General features: G+C 47.3%; 1 protein-coding gene across 1 annotated transcript in view; it reads left to right on the plus strand.

The window, feature by feature from the left end:
* The window catches only part of CFAP99 (cilia and flagella associated protein 99), a 58,133-nt gene that overhangs the window by 14,425 nt on the left and 20,714 nt on the right, over positions 1-22,994 (plus strand). The window contains exons 3-6 of the mRNA XM_049886599.1: positions 1,641-1,785; positions 2,770-2,864; positions 18,336-18,448; positions 20,209-20,386. Of these exons, the coding sequence (XP_049742556.1) occupies positions 1,641-1,785; positions 2,770-2,864; positions 18,336-18,448; positions 20,209-20,386 (531 nt within the window). The remainder of the gene's footprint in view (positions 1-1,640; positions 1,786-2,769; positions 2,865-18,335; positions 18,449-20,208; positions 20,387-22,994) is intronic.

Here is a 22,994-nt window from a genome sequence, read left to right on the forward strand (position 1 = left end):
CTGGGCTTCCTTAGACAAAACAGAGACAGTTAAAGGGTGAGGCCTAGGGGTCAGAGGAACCTGAGAGGGAAGCCGAGGTGGAAGCCCTATTGCTGAGGCCAGAGCCAACCCTGAGCAGGAATGCCCCCTTGTGTGCCAGGCACAGCAGCAGCTCCAGGGAGGGCACTCGCCCATGGGACCTGCTCTGTGCTGGCCTGCACTCTGTGCCGGACCTCCCCAGGCAGGTATTCCGCTCCCTCGCCCAGCAAACATACACCAAGCACCCACGTGACAGCTTCTAGCTGGGTGACGTCAAACTTTTGGAGGTGGATAGTAGTGATGGTAGCAAGACATGGTGAAAGTAATTAATATCACTGAAATGTACACTTAAAAATGGTTAAAATGGCAGTTTTTTGTTACATATATTTTTTAACCATAAAAAAAGTCACCCAGCATCCCATGCTGTTAGAAGTGTGTTTCCCTCCCTCCATATGTGTTTTACATCTGCTGGGATCCTGGTGTACATTTTCGTTGTGTTAACTACTTTATCATCTCATTGTGAAGCCCTGATGGCATAGTGGTTAAGAGTTGGGCTGCTAACCCAAAGGTTGGCAGTTTGAATCCACCAGCTGCTCCTTGGAAACCCTGTGGGGGCAGTTCAATTCTTTCCTATAGGGTTGCTATGCGTCGGAATTGACTCAATGGCAATGGGATTTTTTGGGTCATCTCTTTATACATCCTCTAGAAGCATCATTTAATGGCTGCATGATACTTGTCCCTGACAGGGAGATGTTACATTTGGTCCAAACCAAACCAGTTGCCATTGAGTCGATCCCAACCCATGGCAACCCCGTGTGTACAGAGTAGAACTGCTCCTTAAGGTTTTCATGACTGAGACCTTTCGGAAGCAGATTGCCAGGCCTGTCTTTCAAGGTGCATCTGGGTGCATTGAACCTTTCTGTTAGTAGCTGAGTGCTTACCTATTTGTGCCAACCAGGAACTCCATATATTGGACCCAGTAATGCCCCTACTGTTAGATATTTAGGTTGCTTCCACTGCCCTAATGTCTGCCTGTACTTGGCTATGGCCTGCATTCTGGACAGTTCCCTTGGATTCCCAGAGGTGTAATTACAGGATTGAAGGGCACAGAAAACACGAGGTTCCTGACACCCATTTCAGATCACTTTCTGGGAAAGCTGACAGCATCGGTCCCCATCTGTGCTCTCTCCTGCTATGCCAGCAACATTCTCATTCTTTCTTCTTTTCCAAAATGCAATTTTTTTTTGAGCAGGTAATACACCACATGCACGTGACAGAAACCCAAAATTGTTCCTGGGATAAACAGGAGATGGCTGCCCCCACCGCTTCCCCTCCAAGCTAGCTGGCACCTTGGGTCTTATACCTGGCAGGTTCAAGCAGACTTCCCTTCCTCGGCTTGTGCCTCCTTCTTTGTAATGTCTCACCTCGTCCGTGTTTGTTTCTGTCTGCATCCACCTCACTGTTGCTAGTGCAAAGGAGCCTGGTGGCCCCTGGAACCCGAGGCTCCTGCATTCATGACGGCATGTCCAGTGCCACTGGCTCCTTCTCGCTGAGCTCACTTCCTTCCCTGGCGTGTCAGGGAGTGGCCTGCGAGTGACCTCCTCTGCCTGTCTTCCTCCCAGACACTGAGCCCCCTGAAGCGGGCGTTTATTCTGGAGGTTCTGTCCGGGTGCCTCGAGTACCAGAAGTTACTGAAAATTGTGGTGGACGCTTTCTATGTGCGAGATGGGCAGTTCTGCCTGTGGGCCGACTACAGCCTTTTCCAGGGTAGGTGCCTATCCCATTAAGACCAGCTGCTGGCCTTCCTGTGTCTTCTGCCCTCTGGGGGGCTCCCATAGCCCTCACCTCACTTGACCCTTAGGGTTGTCCCCTGAGTAGGTGGGCCAGGGGATGTGTTATCTCACCTTACAGACATGCAAACTGAGACCCCAGGCTGGCTAAAGGCCATTTAGTGCCCTTGGGACTTGTGCCCAGCCTCAGGGCAGACAGACCTGGGCCCCAGCCACCCTTGTCTAGAGCTACCTCCAGCCCCCTGAGGGAGGCAGTCTGGGTTGAGAGAATGGCCCAGAAGGCCGGCTTGGGCATAGTGACAAGCCCTTCATAGGCCAAGTTCCTGACCTCTGGCTCCAAGGTCCGTGGGCAGGGTGGACTGTCCTGGGGGGGGGGCAGGTTAATATGAGACGCTGTCCCTGCTGGGCTTCTGCAGGCCTCTGATGGCCACTGCTGCATGAGGCAGGGCAGCTATCTGTGGCAGGGTAGCCAGTGCCTCCACTGGGGGAAGTCCTTCTAGCCTTGGAACCCTAGTGTGCGAGGAGCAGGGGGCGGGGTTGGCGGCTGCGGGGTGCCACAGTCACCATCAGCATCCTCCGCCCACACACCAGGTGGCATAAGAACAGCCCCTAGCTCCAAGGACCCTTGCCAAGCCCAGGTACGTTCAAGTTCAGTTGCCCTTGAGACCATTAAGACTTTCCCCATTGATAAACTAGAATCCAAAATGACGTAGCTTGTGTGAGAACTTTCTGGAATCTGCGTGGGAGGGTTTTGAAAGCCATGCCCTGCACTACGAGCATAAGACAAGCTCACTCGTACATGGTCGTCACTGTATCGGGGTGGCAGGTGGAGGCTTTGCCTGACTGCCCTACACACGGTGATAGCACGGCTGTGTAGCCCTGGGCCCCCGCCTGGATTCTGGTGGCCCTCTGTGGGGATGGGCCCACACGTCCCACACTCACCCCATCTGCGTTTCCTCAGTGATCTGCTACCTGGCCACTTTCCAGCTGGAGGAGCTCGGCTTCCAACTCTTCTGTGAGATCGTCAAGTCCCAGCCCCTGGACAAGATGCGCAAGGTGAGCCCACCACTTCTCCTCCCACCTGCAGGGCTGGGGCAGGGGAGTGGCCACCTGGGGGAAGCTGAATTTCTCTTCCTAAATCCTAAAGGCAAAGCTGCATCCAATCAGTCGCTGGCCTTTAGCCTCTGCTGCTGGTTTTAAGAAGGAAACGCTGGTGGATCCCTCTGTGTTGACAAGACATTGCGCCCTCTCCGCACTGCGAATGTGCTGTTTGTCCCAGGGAAATGTGATTCCAGGTCCTGGGTGTCACGGTGGGCGGTCCCAACTGGTGGTTAGTTATAAACCAGGGCAGGTAGCCCTTGCCTGTCTGGTCGTCACCCTCTGGGCCTGGGGAACCTGCCCCTGCGCCTTCTGACTCAGGAGCAAACTCCACCCCGAGGGCTAGCAGGCTGTGAGGTGGGAGTCCTGTGGAGCCACCCACCTGGCCTGGCCAGACCACGCCTGTGTCTGCCCACTCACATTGGCGTAGAGCTTAGCCTTATGCCTGTGGACCCTCTGTCCCGAGCTTGTTGCCATGTACAGGAACCCCTACCGATGGAGTGAGTGCCGTTGTAACCGGACTATTCCAGGTCTGCTCAACGGGGTCATAGAGACATGAAACAGGCGAAAGCCAAAGAAGAAGCCTTATTTGGTTGGCCAAGCAAAGGAGCACGCCGGACTTGCAACGCCAAGATGGCTCCCTGAACAATGGCCGAAACAGTATTGATTAGGGGAAGGGTCCGGGGAAAAGGAGCAAGGTCATTCATTGGTCTGGCCAAAAAAGACATTCCTGGGCCAGCTGGGGCGGGGGGTGGTGGGGTTGCCTCTCAAAACAGATCTTAGGCTCAGACCCCTTGCTTCTCAAAGTCTTCCCCCAATCTTGGGTCACTAAAGTTTGATTCCATCCAGAGAAAAAAAGTTCCAGGGTCACCCAGAGGACAGGTCTGATGGTTCTGTGCATGTTAGGTGGACCAGATTTGGTCTTAACTGGTTCTGTGGTCTGCAAACCCCACCTCTTGTTTTTCTTATCTTGGGCAGGAAGTTGGTCCATTGCCTAAAAAACATCTGGAGAAACCAGTTAGAAGGGGAGGTGGCTCACGCTACTCTACTTACAAGTTGGGGGTTGGTAATGGTGCCTGGAGGCAAGGATCTTACTGTGGCCCAGCTTCCTCCACCCTCCATGCTTATGCTTGCTTTATCCTCAGAAGGACCCTGTAAGGTCACTCCTCCAGGAAACTGAAGCCCAGAAAGGTTAAGTAACTTGCCTAATGTCACACAACAAGTAGGATGTGGAGCTGGCTCTCGGGCCCAGGCATGGGTGTGCTCCTTAATTGCTTTGGGAGTCACCAAGCCAGGGGAGCAACTTGTTGGAGACAAGATCTCAATCCCAGGAGGGCTTCATGGGCCCCTCTGAAAGGAAGCAGCAAGCTCTCCAGGGATGGAGCAGGGCATGTGTAAAAATAACATGGGGACAGTGTCTGACCTCCTCCAAACTCACAAGAGGGAAGGAGAACCAAAATCAACACTACAAGGCTAACTCCCATGAGGTGGAGGCCAGACAAGCCTCCTCTCTCCACCATCTTTACTACTTCTGACACCAAACCTTGCACAGCACTCTCTTCTTCTCTGCCAGGTTCAATAATTTATTGCAATGACCATAAACCATACTCATGCTTACGTAGTTTATTAGGGAATAACAGTTATAATTCAGGCTCAGAACACTCAAGAGACAGTTCTTCAATCAGGACAGCCCCTGCCCAGCTGTGCTTGCATGCACGCCTCTCCCCGGCTCCTGGACCCCTGCCCAAAGGCACTGAGCTTTCTCTCTCCATGGGCTGGGAAGCCCACAACGCAGTCTCCTGCTGCCTGGCCTTTCCTGCCACTGCTTCTCATGTTCTTAGGAGTTACAGCTTGCTCTCTCTCTCTCCCTCTCTCTCAGTCTCTTACTTCCAGGAGCTTCTCAGTGCAGGGATCCAGGGCCCAAAGCACTCGTTCTCGGCTCCTGGCTGTTCTTCCTTGGTGGTGGTACAATCCTCCTCTCTGCTCTGGAATTGGCTATTTTTTTTTTTTTTAATAATTTTTATTGTGCCTTAAGTGAAAGTTTACAAATCAAGTCAGTCTCTCACACAAAAACCCATATACACCTTGCTACACACTCCCAATTACTCTCGCCCTAATGAGACAGCCCGCTCTCTCCCTCCACTTTCTTTCTTCCAGTCCATTTCCCCAGCTTCTAACCCCCTCCACCCACTCATCTCCCCTCCAGGCAGGAGATGCCAACCTAGTCTCAAGTGTCTGCCGGATGCAAGAAGCTCACTCCTCACCAGCATCCCTCTCCAACCCATTGTCCAATCCAATCCATGTCTGAAGAGTTGGCTTCGGGAATGGTACCTGTCCTGGGCCAACAGAAGTTCTGGGGACCATGACCACGGGGGTCCTTCTAGTCTCAGACCATTAAGCCTGGTCTTATGAGAATTTGGGGTCTGCATCCCACTGCTCTCCTGCTCCCTCAGGGGTTCTCTGTTGTGTTCCCTGTCAGGGCAGTCATTGGTTGTAGCCGGGCACCATCTAGTTCTTCTGGCCTCAGGATGATGTAGTCTCTGGTTCATGTGACCCTTTCTGTCTCTTGGGCTCCTAATCACCTTTTCTCCTTGGTGTTCTTCATTCTCCTTTGATCCAGGTGGGTTGAGACCAATCGGTACATCTTAAATGGCTGCTTGCTAGTGTTTAAGACCCCAGACGCCGCTCTTCAAAGTGCGATGCAGAATGTTTTCTTAATAGATTTTATTATGCCCATTGACTTAGATGTCCCCTGAAACCATTGTCCCCAGACCTCTGCCCCTGCTATGCTGGCCTTCAAAGCATTCAGTTTATTCAGGAAACTTCTTTGCTTTTGGTGTAGTCCAATTGTGCTGACCTCCCCTGTATTGTGCGCTCTTTCTGTTCAGCTAAAGTAGTTCTTATTTACTATCTAATTAGTGAATGCCCCTCTCCCACCCTCCCTCCCTCCCCCATCTCGTAACCACAAAAGAATATTTTCTTCTCAGTTTAAACTATTTCTCAAGTTCTTATAATAGTGATCTTATACAATATTTGTCCTTTTGCAACTGACTAATTTCACTCAGCGTAATGCCTTCCAGGTTCCTCCATGTTATGAAATGTTTCACAGATTCCTCACTGTTCTTTATCGATGCGTAGTATTCCATTGTGTGAATATACCATAATTTATTTATCCATTCATCCATTAATGGGCACCTTGGTTGCTTCCATCTTTTTGCTATTGTAAACAGTGCTGCAGTAAACATGGGTGTGCATATATCTGTTCGTGTAAAGGCTCTTATTTCTCTAGGATATATTCCAAGGAGTGGGATTGCTGGATCGTATGGTAGTTCTAGCTTTTTAAGGAAGCGCCAAATCGATTTCCAAAGTGGTTGTACCATTTCACATTCCCACCAGCAGTGTAGAAGTGTTCCAGTCTCTCCACAGCCTCTCCGACATTTATTATTTTGTGTATTTTGGATTAATGCCAGCCTTGTTGGAGTGAGATGAAATCTCATTGTAGTTCTGATCTGCCTTTCTCTAACGGCTACTGATTGTGAACATTTCCTCATACATCTGTTAGCTATCTGAATGTCTTCTTTAGTGAAGTGTCTATTCATATCTTTTGCCCATTTTTTCATTGGGTTTTTTGTCTTTTTCAGTTGAGTTTTTGCAGTATCATGTAGATTTTAGAGATCAGGCGCTGATCAGAAATGTCATAGCTAAAAACTTTTTCCCAGTCTGTAGGCAGTCTTTTGACTCTTTTGGTGAAGTCTTCGGATGAGCATAGGTGTTTGATTTTTAGAAGCTCCCAGTTATCTAGTTTTTCTTCTATGTTCTTTATAATGTTTTCTCTACTGTTTATGCCATGTATTAGGGCTCCTAACGTTGTCCCTATTTTTTCTTCCATGATCTTTATCGTTTTAAATTTTATATTTAGGTCTTTGATCCATTTTGAGTTAGTTTTTGTGCATGGAGTGAGGTATGGGTCTTGTTTCTTTCTTTTGCAGATGGATATCCAGTTATGCCAGCACCATTTCTTAAAAAGACTGTCTTTTCCCCATTTAACTGTTTTGGGGCCTTTGTCAAATATCACCTGCTCATATGTGGATGGATTTATGTCTGGATTCTCAATTCTGTTCCATTGGTCCATGTATCTGTTGTTGTACCAGTACAAGGCTGTTTTGATTACTGTGACGGTATAATAGGTTCTAAGATAAGGTAAAGGAAGGCCTCCCACTTTGTTCTTCTTTTTCAGTAATGCCTTATTTTTCCAGGGCCTCTTTCCCTTGCATAAGAAATTGGTGATTTGTTTCTCCATCTCATTAAAGAATGTCCTTGGGATTTGGATTATAATTGCATTAAATATATAGATCGCTTCTGGTAGAACAGACATTTTTATAATGTTAAGTCTTCCTATCCACGAGCAAGGTATGTTCTTCCACTTATGTAAGTCTCTTTTGGTTTCTTGCAGGAGTGTACTGTAGTTTTCTTTGTGTAAGCCTTTTACATCTCTGGTAAGATTTATTCCTAAGTATTTTATCTTCTTGGGGGCTACTGTAAATGGCATTGATTTGGTGATTTCCTCTTCGATGTTCTTTTTGTGGGTGTAGAGGAATCCAACTGATTTTTGTATGTTTATCTTATATCCCGATGCTCTGCTGAACTCTTCTATTAGATTCAGTAGTTTTCTGGAGGATTCCTTAGGGTTTTCTATGTATAGGATCATGTCATCTGCAAATAGAGGTACTTTTACTTCTTCCTTGCCAATCTGGATGCCCTTTATTTCTTTATCTAGCCTAATTGCTCTGTCTAGGACTTCCAGCACAATGTTGAATAAGAGTGGTGATAAAGGGCATCCTTGTCTGGTTCCTGATCTCAATGGGAATGTTTTCAGGCTCTCTCCATTTAGGGTGATGTTAGCTGTTGGCTTTGTATAAACAAACTAAAAAACCCAGTGCCATGGAGTATAGATGCCCTTTAGTATGTTGAGGGATTTTCCTTCTATTCCTGTTTTTCTGAGAGTTTTTATCATGAATGAGTGTTGAACTTTGTCAAATGCCTTTTCTGCATCAATTGATAAAATCGTGTGATTCTTGTCTTTTGTTTATGTGGTGATTACATTATGTTGTAATGTTGAACCATCCTTGCATACCTGGTATGAATCCCACTTGGGCATGGTGAATTATTTTTTTGGTATGTTGTTGAATTCTATTGGCTAGAATTTTGTTGAGGATTTTTACATCTACATTCATGAGGGATATAGGTCTGTAATTTTCTTTTCTTGTGGTGTCTTTACCTGGTTTTGGTATCAGGGCTATGGTGGCTTCATAGGATGAGTTTGGTAGTATTCCATCCTTTTCTGTGCTCTGAAATACCCTTAGAAGTAGTGGTGTTAACTCTTCTCTGAAAGTTTGGTAGAGCTCTGCAGTGAAGCCTTCCGGACCAGGGCTTTTTTTTTGTTGGGAGTTTTTTGATTACCTTTTCAACCTCTTCTTTTGTTATGGGTCTATTTAGTTGTTCTACCTCTGTTTGTGTTAGTTTAGGTAGGTAGTGTGTTTCTAGGAATTCATCCATTTCTTCTAGGTTTTCAAATTTGTTTGAGTATAGTTTTTCATTGTAATCTGATATGATTCCTTTAATTTCATTTGGGTCTGTTGTAATATCGCCCCTCTCATTTTTTATTCGGGTTATTTGCTTCCTCTCCTGTTTTTCTTTTGTCAGTTTGGCCAGTGGTTTATCAATTTTGTTGAGTTTTTCAAAAAACCAGCTTTTGGTCTTGTTAATTCTTTCTATTCTTTCTCTGTTTTCTATTTCATTTAGTTCAGCTCTAATTTTTATTATTTGTTTTCTTCTGGTGCCTGTGGGTTTCTTTTGTTGCTCTCTTTGTATTTGTTCAAGTTGTAGGGATAGTTCTTTGATTTTGGCCTTTTCTTCTTTTTGGATGTGTGCATTTATTGATATAAATTGGCCTCTGAGTAACACTTTTGCGATGTCCCAAAGGTTCTGACAGGAAGTGTTTTCATTCTCATTGGATTCTCTGAATTTCTTTATTCCGTCCTTAATGTCTTCTATAATCCAGTCTTCTTTGAGCAGGGCATTGTTCAGTTTCCAAGTGTTTGATTTCTTTTCCCTGCTTTTCCTGTTATTGATTTCCACTTTTATGGCTTTATGGTCAGAGAAGATGCTTTGTAATATTTCAGTGTTTTGGATTCTGCTAAGGCTTGTTTTATGACCTAAAATGTGGTCTATTCTAGAGAATGTTCCATGTGCACTAGAAAAGAAAGTATACTTGGTTGCTGTTGTGTGGAGTGTTCTGTATATGTCTACGAGGTCAAGTTGGTTGATTGCGGCATTTAGATCTTCTTTGTCTTTATTGAGCTTCTGTCTAGATGTCCTGTCCTTCACCGAAAGTTATGTGTTGAAGTCTCCTACTATTATTGTGGAGCTGTCTATCTCACTTTTCAATGCTGATAGAGTTTCTTTTTTGCATCTTGCAGCCCTGTCATTGGGTGCATAAATATTTAATATGGGTTATATCTTCTTGGTGTATTATCCCTTTAATCATTGTATAGTGTCCTTCCTTATCCTTTCTGATGGATTTAACTTTAAAGTCTATTTTGTCAGAAATTAATATTGCCACTCCTGCTCTTTTTTGACTACGGTTTGCTTGATATATTTTTTTCCGTCCTTTGAGTTTTAGTTTGTTTGTGTTTCTAAGTCTAAGGTGTGTCTCTTGTAGGTAGCATATAGATGGATCTTGTTTTTTAATCCATTCTGCCACTCTCTGTCTCTTTATTGGTGCATTTACTCCATTTACATTCATGGTAATTATGGATAGGTATGAATTTAGTGCTATCATTTTGATGTCTTTTTTTTGTATGTTAACCGTTTCTCTTTCCCACTTGATTTTATGTGCTGAATAGATTTTCTTTATATATTGTCCTTTCCTCATATTTGTTGTTGTTGATTTTGTTTCTGCTGAGTCTGTATTTTTCCCTTGTATTTTATTTTGATGAGTAGGATAGTTTGTCTCCTTTGTGTTTACCTTATTATTTACCCTTATTTTTCCAAATTTGAAACTAACTTTTATTTCTTTGTATCGCCGTATCTTCCTCTCCATATGGAAGGTGTATGATTACATTTCTTAGTTCCTCTTTATTATTTTAATGTTGTCTTCTTTTATATAATAACATCTCCTTTACCCTGTGTTGGGCTTTTTTTTTTTTTTTTTTTAAATCTTGCTTTGTTTTTTTTGGATTTTCTTGTCTGGGTTGACTTCTAGTTGCTCTGCCCAGTGTTCTAGTGTTGGGCTGATACCTGATATTATTGATTTTCTAAACAAAGAACTCCCTTTAGTATTTCTTGTAGTTTTAGTTTGGTTTTTACGAATTCCCTCAACTTGTGTTTATCTGGAAATGTCTTAATTTCACCTTCATATTTAAGAGGGAGTTTTGATGGATATATGATACTTGGCAGGCAATTTTTTCCTTCAATTTTTTAAATATGTCATCCCATTGCCTTCTTGCCTGCATGGTTTCTGCTGAGTAGTCCGAGCTTATTCTTATTGGCTCTCCTTTGTAGGTGACTTTTCATTTTCGCTGCTCTTATAATTCTCTCTTTACCTTTGGTTTTGGCAAGCTTGATTATAATAAGTCTTGGCGACTTTGTTTTAAGATCTACCTTATGTGGAGTTTGATGAACACCTTGTGTAGATATCTTCTCATCTTTCACAGTATCAGGGAAGTTTTCTGCCAACAAATCTTCAACAATTTTCTCTGTATTTTCTGTTATCCCTCCCTGTTCTGGCACTCCAATCACTTGTAGGTTATTTCTCTTGACAGAGTCCCACATGATTCTTAAGCTTTCTTCATTTTTCTTAATTCTTTTATCTGATTTTTCTTCAAATATATTAGTGCCAAGTGATTTATCTTCGAGTTCAGAAATTCTAGCTTCTACTTGCTCATTTCTGCTCCTCTGACTTTCTACTGAGTTATCTAATTCTGAAATCTTATTGTTAATCTTCTGAATTTCTAATTGCTGTCTGGCTATGGATTTTTCCAGCTTATCAAACTCTTCATTATGTTCCTGAATAACCTTTCTAATTTCTTCAGTTGCTTTATCTGTGTGTTCCTTGGCTTGTTCTGCATATTGCCTCATTTCCTTCCTGATGTCTTGAAGGGTTTTATATATTAAACTTTTGTATTCTGCATCTGGTAATTCCAGGAATGCACTTTGATCTAGAAGATCCCTGGATTCTTTGTTTTGTGAGCCTGTTGAGGTGATCATGGTCTGTTTGTTTATGTGACTTGATATTGACTGTTGTCTCTGAGCCATCTATAAGTTATTGTATTAGTTTATGCTTGTTTACTGTGTCGTAGCTGCTTGGCTTGTTTTGTTTTGGTATACCCCTATGGGTTGCTTGAGTGAGCTAGCTTGATTACTTTTGCCTTTGGAGCTCTGGTGTCCTGTCCCCAGCTGGCTAGAGCTGTTATCAGGATATCAGTCTAGGAGTCCATTCACTGTTCTTGTATGAATTCAGCTCAGGTTTCCAGGTAGCTGATATCAAGTGTGTGGTACAGGCTCTGTCCTACAGTCTTAGAGGGGCAGGGGTGATTGGCATATATACCAGTATCTGATTGCAGCAGGAGGTCACACTCTGAACAAGGCAGGGAGCTGAGAATCAACCCCCAAGTGCCTCTGAGGAAAACGTGTCTCTGTTCCCTAGAGTGTGCTGGTGAGTGGGTTCTGCAGAGGGACCATGGGCACCCAAAGTTTTTGGTTGGAAGGACTGGGAGGTACCAGTTATCTCTGAACCCCTGTCCTGGGTGGCCAGGTGACCTGAGTTGTAGCTCCACTACCAGCCCTTAGGTCCCTGATGTGGATAGGTGAGGACCTTGTTTAATAGGCAAAGCAATGTCAAATGTCAAACACTCACCTCTCCATCGCACAGCTGAAATGGTTGGAGTTTGCCAACAAGGGCCTATTCTCCCGAAATAGGCCCATACAGGTCCATGCAGAAGGGAAAGGTGCTCAAGGTCCACGAACAGTTTATGCCTGGACAGGAGCCACTTCTCTCCTGAGCTCCCCCGGTTAATGAAGCTAGCAAATTACCTTTTCCCCCCAGTTGCAAATTTTTTCCTTCCCCAAGGCCAGGAGGATGGCTCTAGGTGCTCACCAGGGTCTACCTCAGGCCCAGGGATTCAGCTGCTAAAGCCAGCTTGGGGGTGGGGGGGCGCGGTAAAATATATGCAAGTACTTAGCTTTTGCCGAAAGCGCCCTTCTCAGGTTTTGGAGGTGTGAGTAGGCTGTGTCACTGGCTGCTTCTCCCTGAGGAAACTGCGGCCGAATGCTAGGAGCAGCCCGCTGCCACTGCCGCCACCGCTCCAGGAATGGTGCCTGAGAGCTCCCCGCGATTCAGGTGCGGCAGCTCCTCTCCGCTTCTGAACAGCCTCTTCCTCCCCCTGCCTCTCAGTTCGTTGTCTAAGCTTGTCTTTGATGCTCAGGGCTCCCAGCCTGTCACAAATATACTCGTTCCACTTATTTTTTCGGGTCTTTGTTGTAAAGAGGGCTCGAAGGAAGCATCTATCTATTCCGCCATCTTGGCTCCGCCTCAAATTGGCTCTCTTTTAAGGCAAAACTTACCAACCACCTTGTTGTTGTTGTTAGGTGCCATCAAGTCGCTTCCAACTCATAGTGACCTTACGTACAACAGAACAAAACACTGCCCAGTCCTGCACCGTTCTCACAATCATTGTTATGCTTGAGCCCGTTGTTGCAGCCACTGTGTCAATCCATTTCTTTGAGAGTCTTCCTCTTTTTCACTGGCCCTCTGCACTACCAAACATGATGTACTTCTCTAGGGACTGATCCTTTCTGATAACTTGTCCAAAGTTTATGAGACGTAGTCTTGTCATCCTTGTTTCTAAGGAGTATTCTGGTTGTACTTCTTGCAAGACAGCTTTGTTCATTCTTTTGGCAGTCCATGGTATAGTCAATATTCTTCATCAACACAACTCAAAGGCATCAATTCTCTTTCCGTCTTCCTTATTGCATGCATATGAGGTGGTTGAAAACACCATGGCTTGGGTCAGGCGCACCGTAGTCTTCAAGGTGACATCTTTCCTTTTTAACACATTAAAGAGGTCTTTCGCAGCAGATTTGCCCAATGCAGTGTCTTTTGATTTGTTGACTGCTGCTTCCATGGGGGTTGATTGTGGATCCAAGTAAAATGAAATCCTTGACAACTTCAATCTTTTCTCCGTTTATCATGATACTGGAAACTCTGGTGGCGTAGTGGTTAAGAGCTACGGCTGCTAACCAAAAGGTCAGCAGTTTGAATCCATGAGGCACTCCTTGGAAACCCTACGGGGCAGTTCTACTCTGTCCTATAGAGTCACTGTGAGTCGGAATTGACTTGATGGCAATGGGTTTCGTTTGCTTTTTAGTATCATGATGTTGCTTATTAGTCCAATTATGAGGATTTTTGTTTTCTCTGTGTTGAGGTATAATCCATACTGAAGGCTGTGGCCTTTGATCTTCATCAGTAAGTGCTTCAAGTTGTCTTCACTTTTGGCAAGCAATGTTGTGCTGTATGCATAAGGCAGGTTGTTAATGAGTCTTCTTCCAATCCTGATGCCCTGTTCTTCTTCATATAGTTCAGCTTCTCAGGTTATTTGCCCAGCATACAGAATGAATAGGTGTGGTAAAAGGTACAACCCTGACCTTTTCTGACTTTAAACCACGCAGTATCCCCTTGTTCTGTTTGAACTACTGCCTCTTGATCTATGTACAGGTTCTTCATGAGCACAATTAAGTGTTCTGGAATTCCAGTTCTTTGCAATGTTATCCATAATTTGTTATGATCCACACAGTCAGATGCTTTTGCATAGTCAATAAAACACAGATAAACATCTTTCTGGTATTCTCTGTTTTCAGCCATGATCCGTCTGACATCAATAATGATATCCCTGGTTCCATATCCTTTTCTGAATCCAGCTTGAATTTCTGGCAGTTCTCTGTTGACATACTACTGCAACTGCTTTTGAATGACCTTCAGGAAAACATTACTTTCATGTGATAATAATGATATTGTTTGGTAATTTCCGCATTTTGTTGGATCGCCTTTCTTGGGGTTAGACGTAAATATGGACCTCTTCCAGTCAGTTGGCCAGGTAGCTGTCTTCCAAATTTCTTGGCATAGATGAGTGAGCACTTCCAGCGCTGCATCCGTTTTTTGAAACATATCAATTGATATTTCATCAGTTCCGGGAGCCTTGTTTTTTGCTAGTGCCTTCAATGCAGCTTGGACTTCTTCTTTCAGTACCATCGGTTCCTGATCATATGCTACCCCTTGAAATGGTTGAATAGCAACCAATTCTTTTTGGTATAATGACTGTGTATTCCTTCCATCTTCCTTTGATACTTCCTGCATCATTTAATATTTTCCCCCTAGAGTCCTTCAATATTGTAACTCGATGCTTGAATTTTTCTTCAGTTCATTCAGCTTGAGAAGTGCTGAGTGTGTTCTTCCCTTTTGGTTTTCTATCTCCAGGTCTTTGCAGGTCATTATAATACTTTACTTTGTCTTCTCCAGCCACCCCTGGAAATCTTCTGTTCAGTTCTTTTACTTCATCATTTCTTCCTTTCGCTTTAGCTACTCCATGTTCAAGAGCAAGTTTCAGAGTCTCTCCTGACATCCATTTTGGTCTTTTCTTCCTTTCCTCTCTTTATAATGGCTTCTTGGTTTCTTCATGTATGATGTCCTTGATGTCGGTCCACAACTCATCTGGTCTTAAGTCATTAGTGTTCAATGCATTAACTCTATTCTTGAAATGGTCTCTGAATTCAGGTGGTATATACTCGAGATTGTTCTCGGCCCTCATGGACTTGTTCTAATTTTCTTCAGCTTCAACTTAAACCTGCATATGAGCAATTGATGGTCTGTTCCACAGTCGGCCCCTGGCCTTGTTCTGACTGATGATATTGAACTTTTCCATCATCTCTTTCCACAGTTATAGTCAATTTGATTCCTGTGTATTCCATCTGGTCCACATGTATGGTCCACATGTATAGTAGCCATTTATGTTTGTGAAAAATGGTGTTTGCAATGAAGAAGTCGTTGGTCCAAAAGCAAAGTTGCCTGAATAAACTGAATGCTTTGAAGGCTGGTGTAGCAGGGGCGGGGGTTTGGGAACCATGGTTTCAGGGGACATCTAGTCAATTGGCATAATAAAATCTATTAAGAAAACATTCTGCATCCCACTTTGGAGAGTGGCAACTGGGGTCTTAAATGCTAGCAAGTGGCCATCTGAGATGCATCAATTGGTCTCAACCCACCTGGAGCAAAGGAGAATGAAGAACACCAAAGACACAAGGTAATTATGAGCCCAAGAGACAGAAAGGGCCACATATACCAGAGACTACATCAGCCTGAGACCAGAAGAACTAGATGGTGCCCAGCTGCAACCGATGACTGCCCTGACAGGGAACACAACAGAAAACCCCTGAGGGAGCAGGAGAGCAGTGGGATGCAGACCTCAAATCCTTATAAAAAGACCAGACTTAATGGTCTGACTGAGACTAGAAGGACCACGGAGTCATGGTCCCCAGACCTTCTGTTAGGCCAAGACAAGAAACATTCCCAAAGCCAACTCTTCAGACAGGGATTGGACTGGACTATAGGATAGAAAATGATACTAGTGAGGAGTGAGCTTCTTGAATCAAGTAGACACATGAGACTATACGGGCAGCTCCTGTCTGGAGGGGAGTTGAGAAGGCAGAGGGGGTCAGAAGCTGGCCGAATGGACATGGAAATAGGGAGTGGAGTGTGCTGTCTCATTAGTGGGAGAGCAACCAGGAGTATATAGCAAGGTGTATAAAAATTTTTTGTGAGAGACTGACTTGATTTGTAAACTTGCACTTAAAGCACAGTAAAATAAAAAATAAAAAAAAGTCATTGGTCTTGCAAAATTCTATCATGCAATCCCTGGCATCGTTTCTAACACCAAGGCCATATTTTCCAACTACCGATCCTTCTTTGTTTCCAGCTTTCGCATTCCGGTCACCAGTAATTATCCTGATTGCATGTTTGATCAATTTCCAACTGCAGAAGTTGGTAAAAATCTTCAATTTCTTCATCTTTGCCCTTAGTGGTTGGTGCGTAAATTTGAATAATAGTCGTATTAACTGGTCTTCCTTGTGGGCGTATGGATATTATCCTATCACTGACTGTGTTGTACTTCAGGATAGATCTTGAAATGTTCTTTTTGATGATGAATGCAACACCATTCCTCTTCAAGTTGTCATTCCTGGTGTAGTAGATCATATGGCTTTCCAATTCAAAATGAATTTTCTTAGATTTGTAGTTCATACATTCCACATTCCAATTATTAGTAGATGTTTGCAGCTGTTTCTCCTCATTTTAAGTTGTGCCACATCAGCAAATGAAGGTCCTGAAAGCTTAACTCCATCCACGTCATTAAGGTCGACTACTTTTAAGAGGCAGCTCTTCCCCAGTTGTATTTGAGTGCCTTCCACCTGAGGGGTTCATCTTCCGGCACTATATGAGACAGTGTTCCACTCCTATTCATAAGGTTTCCACTAGTTAATTCTTTTCAGAAGTAGACCACCAGGTCCCTCTTCCTAGTCTGCCTTAGTCTGGAAGCTCAGCTGAAACCTATCCACCATGGGTGACCCTGCTGGTATTTGAATAGCGGTGGCATAGCTTCTAGCATCACAGCCACACAAAAGCCCCCACAGTACAACCAACTGACAGAATCACGGGGGCCACAATTATGGCCATTTATGGGCCACAATTACCCTATTACACAGTCCCTCCCAATTACCTGGGTGGGAGTTACAAGACTGTGGCTAGAAAGGCCACACAAAAGTAATCAGTCACACACAGCGTGGAATCAACCACCTGGGACCACAGCCCCCAAAGACCTTGGCCCTTAACAAGGTGAAACAAGACAGAGTGCTGCCCTAAGTCAATATTTTATTTTTAAGGATATTTTTCCTTATCTACATATAAAACCCAGAAAAAAAAAAAAAAAAACGAGTAAGTACATATTAAAAAAAATTTTTTTTTTTACATATAAACATAAGTAATTCCCAATGAATAAATACTTTTATATTAAGCAAGGCTTCACTTTTTTTTAAAAAAAAAGAAGCAGAATGAAAGGCATTTCTGAGAGCTCTTTGAGACCGACCCAGGGCTGGCTTCACAGCATGTGAACTGTGCAGGCACATGTGGTCCGCGCTTGGGAGGACCCTGAGCTCAGAAAGGCTCCATGCTCAGGAGGGCCTCATGCTCGGGAGGACTTCAAGTTCAGAAGGCCCCTGACCTCAGAAAGACCCCGTGCTCAGGAAGACCATCATTCAGAAGGAACTGCGCTCAGGAGGACCTTCAGGAGGACCTGTGCTCAGGAGGACCCTCACTCAGCAGGACCCTTGCTCAGAAAGACCATTACTCAGAAGGACCTGTGCATGGGAGGACCCCATGTTCAGGAGGACCTGCATGTGGTTAGCGCTCTGATGTCACCGTCTTGAAACTCTTATGGAGCCCGCACACTTCGGGGCTCTGGGGAGGAGGGCAGCCTGGGTCTTGAGGATGGGATCAAACTGTCAGAACCGGCCAGCCACCCTCTGTCACCTCTGTGGTCAAGAGTGACCCAAGTGGCAGTGTACACTGGTTTACGGTAGCCTCAGCCCAGAGTGCAGACAGATGGACAGTCCTGGCTGGACCTCCCAGCCCACCGTTTGTGGCCTCCAAGGAGGTGATATCTGCCACTCTAGGAGGAATGGCCCTGGGACAACACCTGGAGGGGGTCAGGCGGTCCTGCTGGCCCCAAGGACCCCCGCATTTACATGCTATTGGAATCAGCTCGATGGACAGAGGGATTTTTCAAACCCACTCCCACCCCATTACGTTCTGTGGTAGGGCTGCCCCCACCACACCCAAAGTGTGAATCACGGCCTCATTCCGGAAAGCCCTGTTTGTGGGCTCTACTCCTGGTTGGGCGACCTGGGAGGAACCAATGGCTGTGCCCAACTGAGGGTGGGCTGGTGGGCTGGAGGGCAGGGAATAGATCCAGGGGTGCCCAATAGTAGAAGCCACTGCCGCCTTCAGGCAGGAGGTAGAACGGCATGGAAAGATGGAAATGAAATGGGAGAGGGAACGGGAGAGAGGGGGCGGGTGGGGGGCCAAGCCATGGGGGCTTTGCACCCCTACAGGGAGAGAGGGCCTGGCTGGGATATGTCTGCCCCAGAGGCCTCTTCCTCCCTGGTGTGTGGGCAGCCGTCTCTTTTCACGGGTTCCTGACCCCCTGCAGAATGGCTGTGCCCCTGGCCAGTCTCCCCCTGCCATGACTCTGTTCCCGTGAGAAGGGGGTCTGGACCCAAAGCAGCCGAGCCCCTCTGAGGACTCCTGCTCTCCCCACCGCCCAGTTCCTTGGGTTCTTCTTCAACCCCCTGCACCTGTGCTCCTGGATCAAGGACGAGTGGAGCCTGGTCTATGAGACGACCTACGTCAAGGAGACCTGGATCGACCCCTTGATGAGGTGGGTGTGGACAGTGGGGGGCACAGAGGTGCCGAGCAGACAGAGGAGGGCAGGGGCAGGGCCAAGCAGGCAGAAGGGTGGGCATCACTGCCATCTCACCCCAGGTGGCTCTGTGGGACAGGTGTTCTGTGAGGGGTGGAATGGGTAATTGTGCCATGTTGGGGTGAGGACCTGGAGGCTCAGAGGAGCCCCAGCTACCCTCCAGGCCGGGTGGCTGACTAGTGGCCATATGAGGTGCTGCCAGGTCAGGGGGCGGAGAGCAGCTCCCTCTGCTCTGAAGCCCACCTGCTGAGCAGGGGGCTGGGGTGGTGGCAGCTGGTGGGGAAAGGAAGTGGGCACTCTGGGCCATGGCAGCCCCCAGCCCTGCGGGGACCCTCCCAGGCTCTGGCCCAGCCTTGGCCTCTGCAGATCCCAAGGGGGGCGGGACAAGGAAACCGGCAGCTGGCCTCCCAGTGGATTCAGGCCTAGATTCCTCTCTGGCATCTCGAAGGCACCACTCCCAGGCCTATCACCCCAAAACTGTCCTTGTTGCGTCCCCCTGCCCCCACAGCCCGGGGCAAACCCTAGAGGTTCTCTTGGTGCAGACTCATGGGCAGAAGAGCCAGCACAGTCTCCTGGAGTCCCTGTCCTTGGCCCCCACGGAGATGCTGCTGGGGCCAGCGTGCCTGCCCCCCAACTGATTCCCTTCTGATATGGCTGGGGGACAAGCCACCTTACCCTCCTGGGGACAGACAGACTGACTGTTCTGGCACACACAGACTGTTTGCAGGAGACCTGGAGGCCCAGGGGAGGTGCAAGCCCCTCCTGTGGGGAGGATGCCCTGGTCCCCAGGGAGGTTGAATGTCTCCTTGAGCTGTCCCTTTCCCTAGAGGAGCAGTACTCAGTCCCGGGCCACCACTGCCAGCCTCCAGAGAGCCTTCAAGTCAGGCAATGGACGGACTTGGCGTTTGCTGCCCACAGGGCACCCACAGAGACTTGGCAGCATCCCCCACCTCCCACCCTGCCACCCCCAGACATGGGCTTCTCTGTCCTCTCTGGAACCCAGCCCATGGCACACCTCCTGCACCCTCCCCATACCACCCAGGCCCTGGAGGAAGGACTTCAACAAATAACAGACTCTGTGTGGCCCGAAGAAAAGCCCTTTCTCTCTCTTGGTGGCTGTGGTTCTCATGGTGGGCCCAGGGGAGCGATGAAAGGCAGGGCTGGTGTGGAGGCAGGGAGAGGGGCACCCCGACCTTGGTGTGGCCCTGATTCAGGGCATACCCAAGGCTCTACCCGGGGACAGCTGGGTCCCCCATGGAGACACAGGTTCCAGGCTCCGGGCCCTTTGCCCCACCCTACTTTTGCAGCTTCATTCCCACCTGTCCCCACAGTGCAGCTCTGGAATGTTCCTTTGCAATGGCTGCCCCTCCCTCCCCCATGCCATCTGCTCTCCCAGATTAGCTCCATATCCCAGCTGCTCCTCCTCAGATGCCCCACCCCTGCATGGTGCCTGTATTGCCCCCTCCCCAGCTCCCCACTCACCAGTGTGGCCTGGAAGAACGATGCCTCTGGACCTCAGTTTCCTCATCTGAGAAAGAGGCATGCTGATGTGTGTGTCACGGGGGTGGGGTTGGCACTGGGCCTGCAGAGTGGCGCTTCCCAGCAAAGGGGGGGTGTTGATTCCACTATCACCCTCACCTGAGGCAGGCCCCAAGCTCAGTACCTGTTACCTGCTCAGGCAGCAATCCTGAGCAGCTTCTCCCTCTTTGGGCTCCAAGGTGGCAGCCAGAGGTCCAGGAGCTGATCAACGACCTGGAGGCAGTATCGGCCAATCAAGCCCACCTCGTGAAGACCAAGGCCAAGGTCACAGAGCCCAGGGAATTCAAGCTGACTGCCCCCAGGCCCCGTGCCATCCCAGTGCCCAAGCCAGTGCCCATCATGGCCAAGCCCAGGCCAGTAAGTGCAGGCATCACATGTGCGTGGGCTTGCCACCACCCACAAGAACCTTACTGCGTCACCATGTCCTGGCCTGGAGAATGGACCACGTGGGCCAGTGGGGGGCTGTACTCCTCCCTAGGGCCACATGGGCAGACCTGGAGTCCATCCAGTGGGCACCTGTGCTCCCCATGCTGGGTCCCGTCAGCAGACATTGAGTGAAGCTTTTGGGGCATGAGACTTAGACCCTTCTGGAGATGGAGCTTGGAGCCCACTTTTAACTCTGTGCCAATGTACTGTCTCCTCACCCCCATTAAATATCATGTGTGTGGATCAACGGTATACTCTCTGGGCTGTGGGCAGGCAATAGTCCCTGTCCGTGTGAGCCCCAGTCACACGGGCCTGTCCCCACCCCAGGCCCTTTGCACATCTCTGCCCTCTGCCCAGGGCCTCTTGCTCTTTCTGCCTCACTGACTTCTTATGTCAAGATGCCTTGTATTACAAGTAAGGAAAAAGGACTGTGTTAAACAATAGAGAACTTACTGACTCTCGTGACTAATGTAGGGTAGGCATCAGGCATAGTTTGATGAGGGCTCCAGCTCTGCTTCTCTGTGATCCTCTCCACCCTGTTGTCTATGAGTCAGCTTCATCTTTGAGATAACTTCTCTCATTATAGCAAAAAGTCCAGGCCTCACATACACGCTCTACACCATCCATGGCAGAAGAGGACATCCGGGGCAATCAGACTTTGGAAAGGAAAGGAAAAGTCTGATTAGATCATCTTAGTTCACATGCCTACTCTTAAACTGATCACCATGACCAGAGGCACAATGTTCTGATTGGCTATGGACTCTATCCTGAGAGCTTGGGGTGGACTGATCTCCCTAGAACCAGAACAGATCTGAGAGCTCTATGGAAGGGTAAGGAGATGGCACTGGGAGGTCCTGGGGCCCACCCCACTCCCACTACCATTCAGGATTCATAATCTTTGTTTCCAGAGGCTTTCCATGAACCCCTCAACTAAATCAGTTAGTTTCTTTCTCACTGATTCTAGCTCTTTTCTTCACAGCATCAGTTAGTTTGTAGTTGAGTTATTTGTAAGTCTGTTTATTATCTTCTCCACCAGACCTCGTGCATCTTATTTGCCCCATATTCCCAATAACCTGGCACAGTCCTGGCTCAGAGCAGGCTCTTGGTAAATACTTGTCAGATAGATGGATGATAGTATGGGTGGATGAATGGGTGGGTGGGTGGGTGGGTGGATGGATGGAATGGTAGATGAATGGATGGATGGAATAGTTGGTGGATGGATGGATAGATGGATGGACAATCAGGGCCTCATGGATGAGCAGCCCAACAGTTACCCCATCTGCAGGATCTTTGGCGTTTCATGCCACAGATTCTCTGGGCTCAACGTGTTGGTCTTTGTTCATCCTGACAGCTGTATTTCTCTCCCTCTCTACTTGGTGGAACCCCTACCTGGCACCTTTCCATGTCCCGCTCTGCTCCGTAGCTGTGTGCCTCTCAGCACCAGGCGTAAGGTGTCTGTGGGCGGTCACCTCCCCTGGGACCTGTGGTGTGGCCATGCTGAAAGCTCAGGTTCATTTTCTGTGCCACCCCTGCCCCCGCCCAAGACCCCTTCCCCGTCTCGGTGTACCACCCCTGCCCCCCGCCCAAGACCCCTTCCCCGTCTCGGTGTACCACCCCTGCCCCCCGCCCAAGACCCCTTCCCCGTCTCGGTGTACCACCCCTGTGCCCCGCCCAAGACCCCTTCCCCGTCTCGGTGTACCACCCCTGCCCCCCGCCCAAGACCCCTTCCCTGTCTCGGTGTACCACCCCTGCCCCCCGCCCAAGACCCCTTCCCTGTCTCGGTGTACCACCCCTGCCCCCGCCCAAGACCCCTTCCCTGTCTCGGTGTACCACCCCTGCCCCCCGCCCAAGACCCCTTCCCTGTCTCGGTGTACCACCCCTGCCCCCCGCCCAAGACCCCTTCCCTGTCTCGGTCCAGCACCCACTTCAGTCCACTCATCCATTCAATATTTTTTAAATTTATTTTGTTATCGAGAATATGCACAGCAAAACATACAACAATTTATATGTGTATAATTCAATGACATTGATTACATTCTTTGAGTTGTGCAACAATTCTCACCCTCCTTTTCTGAGTTGTTTTTCCCCCATTAACATAAACTCACTGCCCCCTAAGCTTCCTATCTAATCTTTCGAATTGCTGTTTTCAGTTTGATCCCATATAGGTAGTTTTTAAAAGAGCGTAAAGCTCAAGGCAGACTTTGGTTTACTAGCTAAGCTAAACTATTGCTTGGTTTTAAGAAGACTTCAGAGATTTAAAGATTATCTCAGAGCAACAGTTTTTTAGGGGTTCACCCAGCCTCCATGGCTTCAGAAAGTCTGGAGTCCATGAGAATTTGAAATTCTTCTTTGAATTTGCCTCCTTTTGGTCAGGATTCTTTTACAGAAGGCTTGATTAAAGTGTTCAGTAATGGTAGCCAGGCATTCAGTAAATGTTTATGGAGTGCCTTTTTCATAGTAGGTGTTGGAAACCCTGGTGGCATAGTAGTTAAGAGCTATGGCTGCTATCCAAAAGGTCGGCAGTTCAAATCCACCAGGT

The sequence above is a fragment of the Elephas maximus genome, chromosome 5 (genome assembly GCF_024166365.1).
Source record: "Elephas maximus indicus isolate mEleMax1 chromosome 5, mEleMax1 primary haplotype, whole genome shotgun sequence".
Lineage (NCBI taxonomy): Eukaryota > Metazoa > Chordata > Mammalia > Proboscidea > Elephantidae > Elephas > Elephas maximus.